Source organism: Puma concolor, chromosome E1, assembly GCF_028749965.1.
Source record: "Puma concolor isolate L17-30 chromosome E1, mPumCon1.1.hap2, whole genome shotgun sequence".
NCBI classification, from domain to species: Eukaryota; Metazoa; Chordata; class Mammalia; order Carnivora; family Felidae; genus Puma; species Puma concolor.
In genome coordinates, this window is record NC_141680.1 from 12,728,371 (window position 1) to 12,750,021 (window position 21,651).

The 21,651-nt window shown below is 45.6% G+C and overlaps 1 protein-coding gene across 1 annotated transcript in view; it reads right to left on the bottom strand.

Annotated features, from left to right (window-relative positions):
- The window catches only part of USP22 (ubiquitin specific peptidase 22), a 45,146-nt gene extending 25,249 nt beyond the window's left edge, over positions 1–19,897 (bottom strand). The window contains exons 1-2 of the mRNA XM_086686233.1: positions 19,512–19,897; positions 1,578–1,710 (exon numbers count right to left, since the gene is read on the bottom strand). Coding sequence (XP_086542359.1) covers positions 1,578–1,710; positions 19,512–19,682 — 304 coding nt within the window. The 5' untranslated portion in view covers positions 19,683–19,897. The remainder of the gene's footprint in view (positions 1–1,577; positions 1,711–19,511) is intronic.
- Positions 19,898–21,651: the final 1,754 nt, after the last annotated feature.

Genomic DNA, 21,651 nt, shown 5'->3' on the forward strand with positions numbered 1-21,651 from the left:
CTAGAAGTTGCTCTGGAGATAACGGGCGGGAGCAGCAGCTGGACGCACAGGGCGGAAGACGAGCAGGTGACCTCCTAAGTGGGGGAAACGGAGACCAAACCGCCAGGCAGGACCGGGGCTGCCCCTCCCCGTTCTTCTCCTCCAGCACTTTGCCGCTTCGGCCTCGCTCTCCTGTGCCCGCCACCCTCCTGTCCACCTGGACACAGAAACTAATTCTAGCTTTTGGTTAAACACATACACGTGCAATCTCCAGTACGTTCACGGACTCAAACGCATCTTTCTCCGTTTTTGGTTTTGTTTCTGAAAGCAAGCCTTCTAAAACTTACTCATTCCAGCAGAAATAGAGGACGAGTGTATCAATCAGGTTAAAAATGGACGCATTTCTGAAGTGATTTTTGTAGCTGATTCTGCGTAACAATGTAATTCTTCAGATAGCTTTTTCAAGTGCAAATATACTTTCAATTCTCCATAACCCTCTAACCACATGGAATCACAGCCCGGGCATAACAGCAGAGCCCCCTAAATGGGGCTGGTTGGAGAACAGATACGGCAGCATTACTCCTCATTTGTACCGGTAAAAGCAAAGATCTACAGTAAGTGAGTACTACAGAGTTTGATCACATCCACAAGGTCCTGACCCGTGTCTTTTGCCTCTGGTTACTCAATGTAAGAAGAGATCACGAACTACCTTGTTCCTCTGTGGACAGAGCTCATGACAGCACTATTAGGTCCATTAGCTCTCCTTCCAAAAAGGCCAACGAGCTCAATGTCACAACCTGAACCCCTAGCTCCAAGCACCCTTTTCACTCAGGCTCAGTCTAAGTTGTTAGTTACAAGTAAGTCCAGCAGAGAGGACTGAGTCCTTACATTCCATTTCTACTACCTAAAAAGGCCTAAAAATACCTTTAACTGGCAACGCCGAGCCGCCGTGAAGTAATAGCTCTTTGGCCTGGACCTCGTGAAAGTGACTTTCTTAAGGCCAGCCAAAGAGCCTCCCCATCACTCAAGAGAAAACATCACACATACTAAAGGAGAGAGACACTTAACGAACACGGTCAGAAAAGAAAGCCAAGAGCAAAACTCCGCTTTGTGTAATTTCCAGAATGTGCGACAGCTTGAACCTGCAACTACACGAAACAACTGATCTTGATGCCACGGTGCCGTCAGCCTTTTCGTGACTCTGTATTATCGAGAACCATGAAAATCCACCATAGGAAGCAATAAAAATCCCTCAACTCCACACTGGTGTTAATAACTAACATTGCAGGGCTCCTGTTTGGCTCAGTCGGTTAAGAGTCTGACTCCTGATCTCAGCTCAGGTCATCATCTCACGGCTGGCGGGTTCGAGCCCCACATCGGGCTCTGTGCTGATGGCACAGATATCAACATCCACTCGAGAGCCCCAAGGCCAGCTGGGTGCATAAGCCTGTTGAGTTCATCTGTTCATCAACTCGCCCCTGGAGTTGCACGAGGACTTCAGACAGGGCCCCGGATGAGCTGGGAGCCACGACTCAGGGAACAGCAGGCCGGGTAGTGGCCGTCCCCACACCAGGGACACTCATCAGAAGGCGCCTTACCCAGGTTGTGCCGCTTGGACTTCGCATGCTCGTGAATATGTTTCTTTGTGAAACAGCCAAAGAAGACGCAGTGCAGGCAGGAGTGGAGCCTGTTCAGGTGGACACCACAGACGTGACACACACACGACTTTGCCTGAAATCGAGAGAAGAGAATTAGGAGCCAGCGCATGGCACGATGGGCCTTCTTACCAAGAAAGCGGGTGAGCAAAGTGACCCGTGTGGGGAAAGGAGATCACAGCATACCCTGTACGACCTGAGAGACCCTCCGTTAATCCTTTCTCCTTTCAACTGCCCCAAAATGTACATTAGCTCAATTAGCTCAAAACTAGGTCCGTGTAAAAAACCTCAGCCCAGGGGCGCCTGGGTGGCTCATTCAGTTCAGCATCCGACTTCACTTTGGGTCATGATCTCGAGAGGGGCAGGTTCGAGCCCCACGTCAGGCTCTGTGCTGACAGCTCAGAGCCTGGAGCCTGCTTTGGATTCTGTGTCTCCCTCCTCTCTGCCTTTTCCCTGCTTGTACTCTATCTCTATCTCTCAAAAATAAACAAACGTTTAAAAAAAAAAAAAAAGCTCATTTACCACGTAAAGCTTGAGGAGCCATCAAAGTCTTAGTGTTCTCCTCCTGAGTCCCAACAGGGCACCCCAACCCTCTCAGCTCCTGTCCCCACCCCAGCCCGGCGGCTCCAAGCCTAGTCACCCTTACCATGGATGTCACTGCGCGTTTGATATTCCAGGTCACAAGACCACAGCAAAGTTAGAAGCAATCAACCAACCAACACACAGGGACGTTGAGTCAAAGCGATACAGAAGAAGAAGAAGAAAAAGAAACAGTTTGTTGCCAAGAACTAGACCACAGAAACCTAAAACTCTAATCTCAGCAACTGCAAGTCGTTAGGATTCTCATACACCCAACCACCCAAGAACGCCACTGCTTTCTCGCACAATATGACAACCACACCGTAGTCACTATAAACTCCCTGCAGATTATCAATTTCCAACGTCCGACACGGCAGCACGGAATACAATTCTCTTCTGTTCTGACAGGTGGGCGGGAAGCAGGGAGACGGAGGAAAGCGGAAAATGAACAGGGTCCGGGGAAGGGAAGGTTACAACAGAAAGGGCTGCCCGCACAAGCAATCCGTACTACCCGCCATGTGCATTCTAGACCCTGGTGCCGGGGGTTTCAGAGGACTTAACCTCATTCAGTCCTCACAACCCTCCCACCCCCCAACCCACCCCGGGCAGGGGAAAGGCTTTAGGCTCTTCCGACACCCGAAGAAAGCTATTGTATATGTTTGTGACCATGGGGTGGGGGACACAGGGAGAACGTGGACTGGGACGCGCCTACCCCAGCAGCCCCCTCACCCTGGAGGCAGCCTACTCCTAAGCTTCACTCTGCACACACAAGAAGAAGGCAAGTGCCAAGCCCAGGGGTGACAGGCTGTGCCTTCACCTAGAACAGAGGGTGTGGAGGGAGGAGAGGGTCTGGGACTAGGCTCAAACCACATTTACTATAAAACATGAACCACAGTTTTTACTTAGATGGAAGCTGCCTTATGGGCAGGGAGGGTGCACGGATGAACTCCTTGAAGACAACAGAGCCTAGCGCCTGAAGCCCGAGGTCGGAAGACAAATTAGGTGAGCCAGAACCACGCTGTGGCCGAATCGCAGACGTTTCTGCATGTCAGGTTCTCTGAATGCCCACCCAGCCGGGAGCTGGGGAGAGATCCAGATCCTGCCCAGGAACACGGGATGGAGCAAGGCCCCAGGGGCGTCCCGAGAACCACAGACCCACACCACTCTCAGGGTGCCAAGGCTGATCCATCACCTTTCAGCTGCTGGTGGTTTTATCTCTGGGCCCAAATTTAAACCTGATCGTTAAGGGGCGCCTGGATGGCTCAACTGGCTAAGCATCCGACTTTGGCTCAGGTCAAGATCTCGAAGTTCGCGAATTCGAGCCCCGCATCAGGCTCTGTGCTAACAGCTGAGTCTGCAGCCTTCTGATTCTGTGTCTCCCTCTCTCTCTCCCCTTCCGCATTCACACTCAGTATCTCTCAAAAATAAACATTAAAAAATAAATAAATAAACCTGATCATTAAAACCGTATTTCTTCTTGGGGAAACAATTACTCTCAATGGTCAGTACTTATGTTTGTTAACACGAAGAAGCTACCTCTGAGAACCCCGTAAGGTTCGCCCCCAATGCAGGACTTCCCAGTAACACCACCACAGACACGTGGGGCCTGGTAACTCTTTGCGTGTGTGCGGGAGGGTGTGGGGTGTTTCCTGGGCACCACGGGATGGCCAGCAGCATCTCTGGCCTCTGCCCACGAGATCACAGGTGGCACCCTCCTGCCGGTTGAGAGCCACCAGTCCTAAAGCAAGGCCACAGGATGCTGCGGTCTGTGTGGAAGACTTTTCTGAAGTGCCGTAGTAATACAGTTAGTGGTTGTATCATCTATTTATTCGTCCAGTGACAAATCGAAGAGATTAATTCACTGTGACTGCTTTCAGGAATACAGAGGACGTTTTTAAATTACATATACAATTATATTTGATGTAAACAAATGATATAGGTATCAAGGAAAATTCCCCATTAGTTATAAATACTATAAAACAACAGATTCCTGGAGATTCTTAGTTACCACCACAAGCTAGAATCTGTTTGCCATTCACTACAATTACAGATAGAAAGAATAGGAAAGATTAAGAGGTATCCTTTATTTTTACCACTCAGGATATTTTAAAGGCATTATCATGATTTTAAAAAATTCCTCTAAGAACTTGAAACAGTAAATCTAATTCTATAGAACAAGAAAATTCAACAGTAGCATTGCCCTGAAAACATAAGCTTATCTGAATAATTACATAACTATCACACTTAATAATTTTCCCTTAAAACACACAAAAAGGTTGTTTTGGGTTTTTTAACGTTTATTATTGAGACAGAGCATAAGGATGGGAGGGGCAGACAGAGGAGGAGACACAGAATCCTAAGCAGGCTCCAGGCTCCCAGCTGTCAGCACACAGCCCGATGGCAGGGCTCGAACTCACATACCGCGAGATCACGAGCTGATGAGATTCGAGCTGGCAGGGCTCGAACTCACATACCACAAGATCATGAGCTAAGCCAAAGTCAGACACTCAACCGACTGAGCCACCCAGGCGCCCCTACACACAGTTTCTAAAACAGATAAAAATTAAACTCTGAATTTTAAATGTAAAAATATGCCACCTGTTCTTTTGCAGAATTTCATGAAAGAAAAATCTGCCTAAAGAAAAAGATCTTAGCTGCACAAAAAGAAACTAGCAATTACAAAGAAGCAGATCAGCTCCAACTAAAAACACAGAAGGGGCGCCTGGGTGGCTCAGTCGGTTAAGCTTCTGACTTCAGCTCAGGTCACTATCTCGTGGCTTGTGGGTTCAAGTCCCGTTTGGGTTTAGTGCTGACAGCTCAGAACCTGGAGCCTGCTTCAGATTCTCAATCTCTCTCTCTCTCTCTCTCTCTCTCTGTGCCCCTCCCTGCTTGTGGTCTCTCTCTCTCAAAAACAAAACAAAACAAAAAAACCCCACAAGTAAATAAACATTTAAGCACACAGAAATTTATCATGTCCTGATGTTATCAGGTCAGGGAAAGAAAGCCTAAAATATAAATAAATACACACACATATTCAATATTCAGCTAAATCTTTTTCATTTAAATAAAGTTCAAGCTCAATACTTTTTTAAGTTTTATTTATTTTGAGAGAGAAAGTGTGTGCATGAATGGGGGAGGGGCAGAGGGAGGGAGGGAGGGAGGGAGGGAGGGAGGGAGGGAGCGGGAGAGAGAGAGGGACAGAGAGAGAGAGAATCCCAAGCAGGCTCTGTGCTGTCAGCACCAACTAAGCCACCCAGGTTCCCTGCCCCCCCCCCCACCCCCTGCCACTCAATACTCCTTTTAAGGCAGCAAATCAGATTTTATTACATGGTGCGCCCCTGACATGTTCACCACTGATGTACGTCACAAATCTATTATCCATAAACACGAATGACTTTGCCACACACCCTGGCCATGAACAGTTCTTGAACTGGCGTTTGAACATAAATGGACACCTTTTATAAGCCACTGACTCTAACACCAAGGGGGTCAAGTGAGAAAGAATGGGAGCCAGCTTGAGGAATTCCCACTAGGCAATTCTGGTACAATTTGAACATAAAAACGAATACGAATGGATTACAGTGCACCTGGGTAGCTCAGTCAAACAACGGACTCTTGATCTAGGCTCAGTTCATGATCTCAGTTTGTGAGATCGAGCCCTACACAGGGGTCTGTGTGAACAGGGAGGAGCCTGCTTGAGATTCTCTCCCTCCCTCTCTCTCAAAATAAATACTTGAAGAAAAAAAATGGATTATACACTGAATAAGAAAGAATCCCCAAGTCCATTCTGATATTACTACATACACACACACACACACACACACACACACACACACACACACACACACAGTCTTAACAGACTTGTTCACAGAACTCCCAACTAATCAATGTAGTAGGAAGGACAAAGATACAAATGCAGAATCTTCACTTTATAATCATCACAGTAATAATGGGTTCAGGCAAGAATCAGCCATGGATGCTAAAACCACAGGGTAGAAAAATACTGGGTCACTCACAATAGTTAGAAGGAAGAAGAAAGAGCCCAAATGTCCATTAAAGGATGAATACATACACAAAATATTACATATACACAACGAAGTATTATTTGGCCATAAAAAAGAATGAAGTTCTGATACCTGCTACAACATGGATGAACCTTGAAAACATAATGCGAAGTGAGAGAAGCCAGACACAAAAGGACACATATTGTGTGATTCCATTAATATAGAATGCTCAAAAGAGGTAAATCCAAAAAGACAGAACAGACATTAGAGGCGGCCAGGGGCTGGGGAGAGAGAGAGAATGGGGAGCAGATGAAAGTGATTTGAAAGTTGGTAGAGGGGCGCCTGGGTGGCGCAGTCGGTTGGGCGTCCGACTTCAGCCAGGTCACGATCTCGCGGTCCGGGAGTTCGAGCCCCGCGTCAGGCTCTGGGCTGATGGCTCAGAGCCTGGAGCCTGTTTCCAATTCTGTGTCTCCCTCTCTCTCTGCCCCTCCCCCGTTCATGCTCTGTCTCTCTCTGTCCCAAAAATAAATAAATGTTGAAAAAAAAAAATTAAAAAAAAAAAAAAAAGAAAGTTGGTAGAGATAGGATGATGACTGTACAACATTATGAATACACTGAATTGTTCATTTTATTTTTTATTTTCAAATTTTCAATTTTATTTTACTTATTTACTTATTTTTTATTTTAAAGAGAGAGAGAGCGCACGCGCGCGCACAAGCAGGGGAGAGAATCCCAAGCAGGTGCCATGCTCAGCGTGGAGCCCAATCCAGGGCTCAATCCCCTGACCTGAGCTGAAATCAGGAATCAGACACTCAACTGAATGAGTCACCCAGGTGCCCCATGAATAGTTCATTCTAAAGTGGTTATTTTTTAAGTTATGTGAATTTCAACTCAATTTAAAAAAGATACACTGTATACACTGTATGTTAGCCAACTTGACAAATTATATTCTTTATTTTTTTATTAAAAAAAAATTTTTTTAATGTTTATCTTTATTTTTGAGACAGAGAGACACAGAGCACGAGCAGGGGAGAGGCAGAGAGAGAGGGAGACCCTGAATCAGGAGCAGGTTCCAGGCTCTGAGCTGTCAGCACAGAGCCCGATGCCGGGCTCGAACTCATCAACTGTGAGATCATGATCTGAGCCGAAGTTGGACACTCAACCGACTGAGCCACCCAGGCGCCCTGACAAATTATATTTTAAAAAATACACTAAATGACTTACATATCCGTGTGTGCATGCCCGAGTACACATGTGGATGTGTGAACATATGTCTGTATATAAGTGTACTGGGGCACTAGATATTTAATTTCAAAGTATCACCCCAGAGATCACTTCTGTTAATTGAAAAGACAAAAGAGAATTCTGGCCAACAAACACCACCTCATTCAAACCCTAACATTCCCCAAAACAAACAACTGCTGAATCTAGATAGATGTGTATGATACTCATTTTAGTATTCTTGCTATTTCTGTAGGTTTCATATTTTTTAAAATAAATCAAGGGAAAACAACTATTAAATAATACATACCTTAAGACTCAATTAATTCCATTCCTAAGTTTAGGTATAAGAGAAATGGGAACTTACACATGACAGAAATACATATATCAAGGACACCAAAGGCCACATAAAAGAGTATCATAATGGTAATATCCCAAATGTGAAAATAATAAAATATTCATCTGTAGCAAGAAGAATAAGCTGTGGTAGAGCCACTGAGTGGGTACCAGAGCAACGAAAAGGAATTCACGGTACATCCAGCAAGGGATGACCTCACAACAGAGCACGGAGGCGGCTGGCCACAGAAAATTACATACTGCCGGCTACCGTCATACAAAGTCCTAAAGCCCGCAGAGGTAATTTCATGGTCACGTGTAGGTGGATAGCAGATTCTCCTGAGGGAGGAGGGTTGGGACCAGGAAGGGGATCAAAGGGGACACCTGGAGCGTTGGGTGTCACCTCTCCTCTGTGTGGCCAGGACATGAACATGTTCACTTCACAGAAATTCACCAAGGAGTATGCTTCTTCAAGAGGAGAAATAAAAAGGGGCCCTGGGTGGCTCAGTCAGTTGAGCGTCCAACTTCGGCTCAGGTCATCATCTTATGGCTTATGAGTTCGAGCCCCACATCGGGCTCTGTGCTGATGGTTCAGAGCCTGGAGCCTGCTTCGGATTCTGTGTGTGTGTCTCTCTCTCTCAAGAATAAAAAACATTAATATAATAAAATAATTAAAGTTAATAGGAATAAAAACCCATAATACAAAATAATAAACACAGAGATATATGGTTAAGCTGAGAAACACAAACCAAATATTATGAAATTTACAAGGAGAACCACATCAGGTGAGTGAACACTGGGGAAGTCAGAAAGGTCTGTATACAAGAGCAGAAAGCTCAATTCTATGGAATTCTATAGAACAAGTGTTTCTTACAAGGGGTGTGAACTCAATTCATATGGAGTCAAAAGAATTAACTCAAAATGGGAACTAAGAACACTAAGAACAAGAACTAAGAACAAGAAGGAAAAGCATTTCCACACGGACCTAATTGCTTCCTCTGGGTGACCATTGTTCATGTGTGTAAAACCCAGGACACTCAACTGCAGGGCACCTACCAGTGAAGGCCTTTTACTGAGTTGATGGATTCAACAATTAAGAGACCAGTTCTCAGTCTGGGTGGCTCAGTCAGTTGAGCATCCAACTTTGGCTCTCAGGTCATGATCTCACAGTTTATGAGTTCAAGCCCCACGTCTGGCTCTGCTCTGACAGTGCAGAGCTTGGCTGGGATGCTCTCTCTATCAAAATAAATAAATAAAGTAAAAATGTGGACACGTATCTACCTCATACAGCTATTACGAGGGTTAACAGATTCGATGCTTTTCATGGACTGAGAACACTGCCCATAGGATTTGTAAGGCTGACAGTGGCTCCCTAAAAGGTGTGTCCCTGTCTTAATCTCCAGAACCTGTGAATGTTACCTTATTTCAAAAAAGTATTTTGTATATGTAATTAAGGGTCTTGAGATGAGATTATACCTGATTATCTGGGATGGCCCTAAATGCCATCCTGAGTGTCCTTGAAGGAGACACAGAAAGACCCCATACACAGGAAAGAAGGCAAGCGGAAAGAGGAGGTCAGAAACTGGAGGGGATGGGGCCAGGTCGGCCGCAGGCCAGTAGTGGTTCCCCTGTCCCCAGAGCCCCCTAGAGGGGCGTGGTCCTGCCAACACCAGATTCTGGGATCCTGGCCTCCAGAACTTGTTCTAAACCAGTTTGTGGTCACTTGCTAAAGCAGCTGCAGGAAATAATACAGGGTCGACGTTAGCTATTATTATTCTCACTCCCGCAAAGGCTAGACACCCCTGCACCACACACCGGCCATCTGAGTGGGCCAGGGAGAGGCACAGGGACATCTGCTTTCTGGAACAGTTGGCTGCCGCGGACGGCAGGTTTCCCCGATCAGCTGATCTTACAGCTTCCTGCCAGGGAGGCACTGCACACAGTCCTGGATCTGCAGAGGCAGAGGGATTCCGGAGGCTGGTGGGGGATCCAGGAAACTCAACCTGGAATCTACTGCTCTTGGAGTCCTCGAAAAGATTTTTGTATTAAATCCCTTTCTCCTAGGAGTTACTTCAAGTAGATTCAGGAGCCCACAAGTAATCCTGAAACGCAACGGGGATTTTTATGGATAGGAGAAGCAGATAGGATCAATGATTTAAGAGTTCTGTTTGCAGCTATAGGGATGGGGCTAGAGAGGACTGTGCTAGGCAAAATAAGCTGGAGAAAAACAAATATAGGATTTCACTCAAGTGCGGAATTTAAGGAACAAAACAAACGAACAAAGGGAAAAAAAAAGAGAAAACAAACCAAGAAAGACTCCAAACTATAGATAACTAATGGTCCCCAGAGGGAAGGTGGCTGGGGGTGTGTTAAATGGGTGCTGGGGGTGGGGTGGGGCAAGGTGGCTCAGTAGGTCAAGCATCCAATTTCTGGCTCAGGTCATGATCTCACTGTTCGTGAGTTGGGCCCAAGTCAGGCTCTGTGCTGACAGCTGGGAGCCTGGAGCCTGCTTCGGTTTCTATGTCTCCCTCTTTCTCTGCCCCTTCCCTGCTCACACTTTGTCTCTCCCTCTCTCAAAAATAAACATTAAAAATTTTTAATTAAAAAAATAGGTGCCAGGGGTTACGGAGGGCACTTAGGATGAGCACCGGGCGATGTACAGGTGTTGAATCACTGTATTTTACACCTGAAACGAATATTACAGTGTATGTTAATTAACTGGAATTTAAATAAAAACTCAAAGGGGCGCCTGGATGGCTCGGTCGGTTGAACATCAAACTTCAGCTCAGGTCTGATCTCACCATTCATGCTGACAGCTCAGAGCCTGGAGCCTGCTTTGGATTCTGAGTCTCCCTCTCTCTCTCTGACCCTCCCCCGCTCACTCTCTGTCTCTCACTCTCACTCAAAAATAAACATTAAAAAAAAATAAAAACTTAAAAAAAAAAACAGTTCTGAGTTTACATAGTACAAGAAATGCACTGAAAGTCCATTCATTTGGCTCCAATAGTAACAGCATTTCTTTGGATACCTTAATCTCTATTATCTCCTTTCTCACACCCTCCTCACTACCCCAAGAAGGATCGGAGGGGGCAGAAGGCGCATGGCCCTTTAAGTCAAATACAGGTGGACTCACCCATAGGATGACTCAGGTGTGCAGTGAATTTTGAGTCCAGCTTAAAGAAAACTACAAACAGGAGACAGCACCTTAAGAACTAATGCACATTTCACATATTACCCGTGACCGGAACTACTACTAAATCTGACAATTGTAAAGAAGGTATGTTTAATTGTTACGCATTCTCTTCAATGACTTTTTCAAGGGCTCAATATACTGTTTTACCATCACAGACTCTGATCTAAGCAAAGGGACAGGAAGACGCAACATTTCCTACATGAACTGAGGCACTAAAAGGCAAAGACAAAACTGAAATTAAACAATCTCCTCAAATTTCCCAGTCTCAGAAAGCAAGACTTGGGCCTTTGAATCTCAACTAAAATAGATTTAGTCCAACTCCTTCAAGGTACAAATGTGGCAGTGACATCACTGTGATATAAGAAAATACATACTGTATTCCGGTCTTCCTTCAAAGTTCCAAGCACAGAGCTCCTAAACCCCTTGGAATGTTTAAGTGATGAGATTGAAAAGGGTGTCTTTTGTTATTGAAACAAGTCCCTTTCAACCAGTAAGTTATCTTAATGAGGGGATAAAGCTCAGGGAGAGCCTCAGGGTGGGGTCTGGATGTTAGGGAACCAACAGTGTGATCAGAGGGCTGGAACTTTCAGTCCTATCCCAACCTCCACCAACGGGCCAATGATTTGATCAATCATGTCTGTGTAATGATTTGATCAACGCCTGCTTAATCGATCATACCTTAACTGATCATTATGAATGAAGCCTTCATAAAAATGCTAACAGAAAGGGTTCAGAGGGCATGTGTGTTGATTGATGCACCCACGCACTGGGAGGGTGAAGCACCCTCCACTGAGACCCTCCGGGGATCCAGTACCCTCGTGTGCCCAGGACCCTCCCGGACTCATCCTAAGCACCTCTTCATCTGCACCCTTTGGACTATCTTTTAAAATAATCTAGTAAACGTGAGTAAATGTTTCCCTGAGTTTTGTTAACCATTTTAACAAATTACTGAACTCGAAGAAGGGGGTCCTAATCAGTTGCAAACAGGGGACAACGTGGGCTGGATATCAGGTCTGTGTTTTGCTGAGATTAGAGTATACTTGGGAATACTGGAAAACATTCCAGAATAAATTAAGGGGGAATATGAACTCCACACTCAAACTAATCTAATTTGAAGGTTCAGACTCGATGTTCACTATCAAGTGCCCTTGGATATAGATTAGGAGACTTACCTGCCAAGCCTACCTAAAAAAAATGTATCATGAGTAAAAAAAAAAAAAAAAAAAAAAAAAAAAAAGTGTATCACGAGTAACAAAACCAAAATGAATTTATATATGAAAAATGCTTTACAAAATATAAAATACTATGTAAATATAAAGTACTATCATCATAATGAGAAATCAGTGAACTTTTTTTTTTTAATTTTTTTTTTTCAACGTTTATTTATTTTTTGGGACAGAGAGAGACAGAGCATGAATGGGGGAGGGGCAGAGAGAGAGGGAGACACAGAATCAGAAACAGGCTCCAGGCTCTGAGCCATCAGCCCAGAGCCTGACGCGGGGCTCGAACTCACGGACCGTGAGATCGTGACCTGGCTGAAGTCGGACGCTTCACCGACTGCGCCACCCAGGCGCCCCGAAATCAGTGAACTTTTAAGGTACAATTAGGCAGTCAGAGGGTGCCAGGATGGAGTGTAGCTATGACAAAAGAATCTGATTACATTACAAATAAATGTATGCTATAACTCCAATGTAATTGGTGTGGGACAGGTTGCCTAAATAACTTGGAAATGAGTGGAGAGTGTAAAACTAAAGTCCAAAGGAGCCATACCTAACCCTAATGATGCTTCTCAAAGGTGGGGGGGGGGGCAGATTAACAATTCTGAAACCACTATTAAAGGGGAAAAATTTCCCTCTACCCTTTAAGATTCTTCCAGCTGGTCTAAGATTTAAATCGACACGAGACATATTAACAGAAGAAAAAAAAAATTTACTTATGTGCACACGGAGACCCAATACTGAAATTAAGACCCAAAGAAATGAAAAAAGACTGGTAGTTTTTATACTTTTTAGACAAAGAAACAATAAATCTGAGAGGAATTGACAGGACAAAAACTTATGTTCAGGAACTTCAATTAAAAAGGAATTCCACACAGAATCTGGGCTGGGGTAGTAAATTGGTAAAAAGTAACAAAGGTTGTTCAGCCTTTTTGGTTCTAAATTCCCCACCTCTGACCATAAAGATGTCTCTTTAGCTCCTGGTACAAAGAGGGTACCTTTTGACATGGAAGATTTATTTCCTGCTTTCTGGAGACAAAGGAGGATCAGAATGTTCTTGCATAGGTGGTTTTTAAGGAACTTTTAATTAAAAATAAACAATATGCCAAAGTGTCACATTTGGGGGTGGCCTACCCTTGCCCCCTATACATGTACACTGAAATGAAACAGATAAGTACACGGATGGTTGATAACTTTCTATGTTGGACAGAGAAGTTACAGATAAGTGAAAGGAGAAGACTAGAATGACCCATGTGGTACTGGATTAGAGTTGGGAGACATGACTACAAACTCAGGTATAGTTTAATAGGAGTGGAGGTGAATAACCATAGACTTGTGTGTACGTGAATTAGTGTATGCCAGCCAATTCAGAGCTGTTTCTTAGCTATGTCCCCCGAGGGCTGAGAAGCCACAACATTGGTACCAACAAGCACACCACTGCCCAAACCATATATTCTAATTCTATTCTCCAGTAAAAGGAACTAGGACTCCTTGGAGAAATGGCAGATTCTAAGACCGGGGAGGAAAATATACAATATAAGCCTAGAAAGTCTGACGGTACCAGAAAGGACGGATGTCCTCAAAAACCACCACCAACCGACCAAAAATTGGTGAGGGTATGTCAAAGTGACACAGAAGACAACCGGAAGAACTCTCACTGGCTAAAGCTGGAACAGCCTGAGCAACAAAAGAGAGCACTGGATTATAACCCATAGTATAAAACATCCCTGAGTCCATACTGATACACATGGTTAAATAAATACTAAAGGAATGAGAAAGTACAAATATTTCCTATATAAAATTTCCAAATAATTTCTATAGATATTCTGGCCTCAAGGAGGCATCCACTCCTCAAGTGGACATGTGCAGAGTGACTCTGTTCCAAAGAGGACAGTAGGGAAAGGAGGGAAGGAGCCACTTCACAGAAGAGCAGCCTGACAGCCCTGTGGTCAAGTTCACCACCAACAGTATTAAGTCATGTTGACCGCATCACCTTTGACAGAACTTGGTCTTCCCCAAACCTGTAACCACAACTAAGAACCATGAGAAAAACATCAGACAAGCCCCAATCGAGGGGCATCCTAGAAGAAACCTGAGCAATATGCCCCCAAAACTGCAAAGGTCATCAAACACAAGGACCGTCTGAGAAGACGTCACAAGCCAGAGGAGCCTAAGGAGACATGACAACTAAATGTACTGTGGGATCCTGGGTGGGATTCTGAGAAAGAAAAAGGAGATCAGGGAAAAATTAATGAGATCTGAATAAAGTATGATTTCTAGTTAGTAACAATGTATCAAGCTTGGTCATTAGTCGTGACAAATTGTACCATGGCAACTAAGATGTTAACAATCAGGGACATGGGGGGGGGGGAATCTGAATAAAATAGGCGGATTATATCACAGAGGATATGTATCAATGTTGGTATCCTGACTGTTAATATTTTATTATAGTTTGCAAGATATTACCTTTGGGGGCAACTAGGTAAAGGGTACAGGGACCTCTCTGTATTATTTTTCACAACGGCATGGCAATCTACAAGTATCTCAAAAGGAAAATTTTTTTCTGCTTTGGATCTTTTACTTGCAATGACTTGTCCCCTGCTTCGTATGAATTGTATAGTGTTTTGTTGTAAGGACTTGAAAGATCCACGGCATCGATAAATAAAGCAAAAGTGAATTCCTCAAAGCAATAAAATTTGAAAAGAAAAAAGTTTACCTAAAAAAAAAAAAAAGACATATCCAACAAATGAACTGAACTTAAAAAGTTCAAAAACAAAGGGCTTAGTGGCTTTCTCACCATCACGTTTAAGTGCCTGGCTGAGTCAGTGAGGACTAATCTGTTTCACTGGTGGGGCCAGCGCCCGGTTTATGACCTCCCAGTGTGTCCTGTCACCCCATGTAGTCTGTCTAAGCCAGTAACAGCAGAACTGTTATTCCCCAATGATGATTTCTATTAAAAAGTTCAAGTACTAGAGATTCATTCGGATCTCAGACTCCAGGACTAAAGCAGCAATGATAAAGAGAGGACCAGTGTTGAGTCCTACAGCACATCTTTTCCTAAAACACAGGGCAAAAGTACCACTCAAGATAAGTAAGACCATTTCCTACCTCCTGAGCCACACTTCTACAACACTGACTGTAAGAGCTACTCTCATTGTAAGCAAGTGTCCACAGGCTAACAATCTATATTGTTGCTTTGTAAAGATTCAAAATGAAAGGGCACTCCACTTTTACTCTAAAAACTACTATCCTCAACTTTTGCTGCACATTGTTTTTTATGTTTCCTTTTAGCTACCTCCCTCCCCATTTTTTTCCATAAACAAAAGTGCACTTTTAATTTTTAAAAAAAATTTTAATCTTTATTTATTTTTGAGAGACAGAGCGTGAGCAGGGGAGGAGCAGAGAAAGAGGGAGACACAGAATCCAAAGCAGGCTCCAGGCTCCGAGCTGTCAGCACAGAGTGCAACGCAGGGCTCGAACTCACAAACCACTGAGATCATGACCTGAGCCTAAGTCAGCGGCATAACTGCCTGAGCCACCCAGGCACCCCAAAAGTGCACTTTTTTACACGCATCTCAGGTTTGATGTCAAGTAGACAAATCACATTTCAGTATCTCAGCAAACAAAAACATAAAAATGTCTTGCCCAAGATTATTCCTTCTTTAAACTGATTACCAGGTTTAAGTTTTACAAATTCTTAGTAAATTCTCCAAATTGAAAGCTTGAAAAAATGGGGAAAATACACAACGCTATTTCCACTCAATGGAGTATTAACTGCACAGGCTCAACAGATTTATGGGCAACAAGTGAAAAAAGGAACCAACATACACAGCATGTATATTTACATAAATAAAAACGTGTAGCTTTGCTTTATATGTACACATGTGTTTATAATTTTTAAAAAATTTGAAAGACCCAGGCATCAAACATATTGTCTGGAGCCAGAAAAGACTCACCTTACATATTCAATAATCCAGAAGGTGTTTTATTTTTACGCATTAAGAACATGTTCACATGGTCACTTCTGTTTTTTTAAAATATACAGATTCATGAATTTTAACCTTCCTCAGTAAAACTTACCAACAATTAAGCATCTAGAATTATTTACGCATTATTTTATGTATGTTCAGGCTCTAACTACCCTATGTGTAGGAATTATCATTAGGCATCCACAAATACTCTAAAATTTAAAGCAGATATTTATTATCTTACTATGTGATACCTACTATTTAACGGGTTTTGACAATTCTGATTTCAATTCCTCAAGATAGAAACCCAGGGTTCAGAGTTGACTCTGGACTGAAGAGAAAATGAGAGGTCTAACAATTAGGGAATCACTCCCTTTCTTCCAGAGGGTACCTATTCCACATTTAAATGGTGGTGTGAAAGACCACAAATGTAGAAACAGAACAAATGACAGGTGTTTTCATTTGCTAGGTAAGTTTCCTTCTCTCCAGCCCCTGTCTCAAACAAAATATTTCCCTAAGAATTTCTACCCCAAAGAGCTGGTTGCTCTAGGCCCCAAATTTTGTGCCTCGGAAGCCTTCCAAAGCAGTTTCCTGTCCAGATTACTGACCAAATGAAACCAGAATCCATAATAATCCAAAATACTCACAGTATGTTTGACAACTCTTCTTCCCTTGTGGCAAAGTATATTTGATAAGAGAATTTACTACAGCTACAAAGAGGGCTATGTTTTGAGGACAAGCAGCTGGAAAATTTTAGCCACGGAAGTCGTTCAAAAAAGAGAGGGGTCATTATTTAAAAAATATTACCTGTTCTCCCAAGGGTCCATATATTCAAAATAAAACGTAGACTATGTTAAGTCATAATAACCAGCAGCACTGTAAATTCTTGATGTTTTCATTGCCAGTTTCTTTTTCACACACAAAAACCCTAACGGTAAGACATGTGCTATATTTAACACATGCCAGAAATGCAGAGTCCACTGTGGTAGCACTGAGTCCTGAATGGTGGGAACAGTTTTACATTCGGTAGTAGGTAAGTTTTACTGCAAACCAAGCCGAAATTGGATAGAAAGTTATCAAATCTGATCATGTTCTTCTCACTCTGTGCCTATCAAAAGAAGAATCAAAGTTGGATACAAAAACCATTAACGCTTCTACTTAAAGTTCTAACTCTCTTTTCATCCAGGGCTGCGTTCCTATGGTTACGCTGCAGCTGCGACTTCAACCTCAAAAGTCACTTTATTTACAAATATTATAACTTAAATTGAAATATTTTAGTAGGAAACTTCATATTGTTAAAACCAAAAATATACTAAGCCTACAGATCTGCTGAGAATCCCACACAAACGGACAAATGTGTATTGTTCATTGCTAATGGTCTGGGTTAAAGGATTTGTCAAACCAACTCTTCCTTGGCTGGGCCACTAGAGAGTGCTAGAAATGCAGTTATATAGGACCCAAAAGATACAAAATACACCCCCCCCCCCCAAAAAGTCTGGAGCATAAAAGATGAAGGACATTAAGATTCCTCGCTGGTATACTACCAAAAAGTATTGCCAACGCTGACAGATCTGAAGTTTGAGAGTATTTATCACCACCTCTTACCCGTCTGTAGCTCGAGTTCTTACTAGTGAATAACAAAGAATAACAGCTTTGAAACTAAGCAAGTGACATTAAAGGTTAATCCAAAACTCAGCGCGCGCGCGTGCGCGCACACACACACACACACACACACAGAGTGATTCCTTCCTTTAGGAAATGAGACAAAGCTAATGATGTGTTAAACTGGACTGTTAAACAAAAGTTTTTTGTTAAAGAATTACAGGGGTGGGGCGAGAGAGAAGAAAAAAGCAAAAAGCAGGGGATTCCTTACTTAATCCAATACGGAGAAGAATCTTAGAGATCATATAAGCCCCAACCAATGAACTAATATGCAGTGGTAACAATACAATCACCTGAAGACTGATGGTTCCAACCAGGCTATTTTTTTAAAAGCATGTAATTCCATTAGCAAGAATCTCACTCTGATCCTAAGAGAAATCATTCCCGATTTTAGTTCATTCTAAGAGGTAATGCTTCCCAACACCGTTACTGTTAAAAAGAAATAAAACCGGTGCTTAACATTCCCTACAATCTCAGGGGATGTTAGTTCCCCCTCCCCCCCCACACCAAAAAGCTATTCAAGGTGGAACCTAATACACCTCCCAACCTTCCTAATATGCAAAATCGCGTCACACTGTACCAAGGTTTATTCAGATAAGAATGCCGTTATTTTCCGATTTCCAAATCATTAATAAGCCTAATAGGACATACATCTGAAAAATATAACGCTAAAAATGTAATTTCTTCAACATGTCACTGGAGGCGATCAGTTTCTGACTAAAGCCTCTTAACGAGAAGGCACGCCACTCTCCCACCTTCCCAACAGACCGATCTTTTCTTGTAAATCCATTCCTCCGTAGCTACAAGCGGTTCTCCAAACCACAACCGTGCTGATAACGAAATGGCTCTCCCGGATATAGGTCTGAACACTGGCTTGACTTGTTCCATTCCCAACGGTCATCCCCTCCACCCACGTCCAAATCTGAAACGAGGCGGGGCGTTGCCATTTCCCTACAGTCGTTCCTGCGGACCCGGGAGCCGGTGAGGTGTTTTGCCCAGGCACCAAGACAATTGTAGCTTCACCCTAACAACTCCCGATCCCGACACGTGGTTCCGTTTCCCTGACCCAGGTAAGCTTTGATGCACACTCCTTCTAGAGCCCAAAATGGTGGCAAGCAACTGGCCTACAGCAGGCCACCCAACAGTCCCCGGAGTCTTTGTCCCTTTTTAGTTTTCTTTGTCTTACGTTTTCTTCACTGCCCCCATCCCCCCCCCGAACCCTCCCCCGCCCTGGAAGATTCCCGGGTGAGGCCCAGCGCTGGAACGTGGGACACCTGCCTCCTAGGGACCAAGCTTCCACCGCAACCCTGGAAGAGAAAACCTCCCGGTTCCCAGATCTGCACTCACCCACCCCCGGAACTGGACACGCCCCAAACCCCGCCCCTGCTCCGTCCCCACCCGCGCAGCGGAGGGGCGGAGGAAGGTGGGGGAGGGGAAAAGAGGGCGCGGGAGGGAGGGGGCGGAGGGAGGTTGGGGGGGAATTGGAAAGGAGAAGCGCCCTACCCCCACCCCCCCGCCTGCGAACGCCGCCCAAAGGGGTCGGCAAGAAACTAGCAAGCCCTCCCTTCCTTCTCTTCGCCCCCAACAGGGCCCAAAAGCCCCATCACAACCAGCTCGCCGGGCAGCGCTGCAGCACGAGGGGTCTCCTCCGGCCCCCAGCGCAGCCCGCAGTTTTCCCGGGGGAGAGGGGGTCGCACCTTGCGCTTGCGGGCCTCCGCCGTGCCGCTCCACACGAAGCACTGGTAGATGGCCCGCAGGTTCTGCTTCCAGTTGTCCACCTTGAAGCTGCTCAGGTGCGAACAGCCCGGCGGCGTCACCACCAGCTCCGCGTCCATGGCCTCGCTCTCCGGCTCCGGCCGGGAGACCATGGGGGGCAAGGCCCGGCCGCGCGCGGGGGGCGGCGAGGGGGACGAGGACGACGCCAGCGCGACGCGGGGGGCTGCTCGGCGGCGCGCCCCGGCCGGCGGGAGACGGGCGCCGGGAACAAAGCGCGGGCGGCCGCGGGGCCGGCGGACAAAGACCCGGCTGCGCGGACGCCAAGGGGGAGGCGGTGGCCAGCCAGGCGCCGCCCGCGCAGCGCTCGCCCGGTTCGCGGAGCGCGGCGCGGGGCGGGGCGCGGAGGCCGCAGGCGGAGGTTACGTCATCCCCCGCCGGGCGCGGGCGCCGCACTGCGCAGGCTCCGGCCGCTCCCGGGCCCGCCCCGCCACCCCTCCGCCTCCCGAGCCCGCAGGCTCCGGGGCAGTCCGCGCCAGAGTGGACTGCGGGGCACCGAGCCGACGGGGGCCGGCCCCCCGCCTACACCCCGGCTCGCAGGTCTCCCCGCAGCGCCAGCGGTGGTTGTCGTTAGCTGTCAGCCCAGGCCGCCTGGTTCAGAGCTGCCTCTGGCCAAGCTGGCCACTTGCCACTCCCGGTCTCCCAAGGAGAACTGGGGAGGAGGGGGCGAGCGGAGGATTGGGTGCTGCGGTGTGTCCGTCGGGGCACTGAACCGGTTTGCACCGGCCTGAGCTCTGCCGCAAAGAGGCGGAGCCACGGGCTGGGCCTTGCAAATCCACGCAGTCTCCCCTGGCCTCCGGCTCTGTGCCAAGCCCCAGCCTGGGCTTTCCCACCCCAGGCGGTACTCCCTGGTTCGCTGTCAGTTTTGTTCGCAGTAGGAGTCCCTCATCTGGGACTCCTCAGGCCTCTCCCATCTTTGTACCCTGTCTGGCAGTTGCCGGGCATTGAAATGATTCAGATCATATCCTGCTTTGAGAATCCCACAATGGATGCTATGATTTCACTTATGCGGAATTGAAGACACAAAACAAATGAACGAAGGAAAAAAGAAAACCTAGACTCTTCAAAACAGAACAAGCTGGTGGCTGCCTGACGGGGGGCTGGGGTGGGGGCTCGGGCAGGGGGTGGGCATGGGTGAAATAAAGGGGATTAGGAGTACACTTATATTGATGAGCACTGAGAAACTAACACTTTATGTGAATTACACTTCAATAAGAAAAAAATTGCACATTGGTATGTAAATTGATGAAGCCACTGTGGAAAACATTAAAAACACTAAACATTAAACATGGAAATACTGGGGCGCCTGGGTGGCTCAGTCAGTTAAGCGGCCGACTTCGGCTCAGGTCATGATCTGGAGGTCCGTGAGTTCGAGCCCCGCGTCCGGCTCTGTGCTGACTGCTCGGAGCCTGCAGCCTGTTTCAGATTCTGTGTCTCCCTCTCTCTCTGCCCCTCCCTCACTCATGCTCTGTCGCTCTCTCTCAAAAATAAATAAGTAAAATAAAATAAATGACATGTTGAGAGATTTGCCTTCAACAGTATTGCCCACCACCCATGAGACTACCGTGGTCTAAAATGTTACTTTCTGTATCTGGGTTTTTTTTTAATTTTTGTTTTCAAATTTAAAGAAATGTAAAACACCCATGGAAATGTTGTTTCCAAGATGATCTAACCGTCCCTCAGGTGGCAACTATGATCTCTGGAGACAATACAAAAACAGACACCTGAAAGCGTTGGAGAGTGAACCAAAGTGAGAGGTTTGGGACCTGCCCAAAGGAAGTAACCTGTTTTTTATGGTTTATACATTGAGTGCAGGCTACACTCGGAGGAACCCAAACAGGGAGGCTGAAACTCTGATAGAAGACTCCCCTCTTTCTTGACTGAGGAAGCGGAGAACAGAGTACAGACCAACCAAACCACCGAAAAGTGAGGAGAGAGAGAAGGGAAGCCCCAGAGTCTATGTGTAAACTCTGTCTAAGCATCTAGTTGACCACTTAGCCATTCATGGCTGAGGCAAATTCCAAACAGCCCAAGTAGAACAAAAAAAGCAAGCAGAGATTTAAG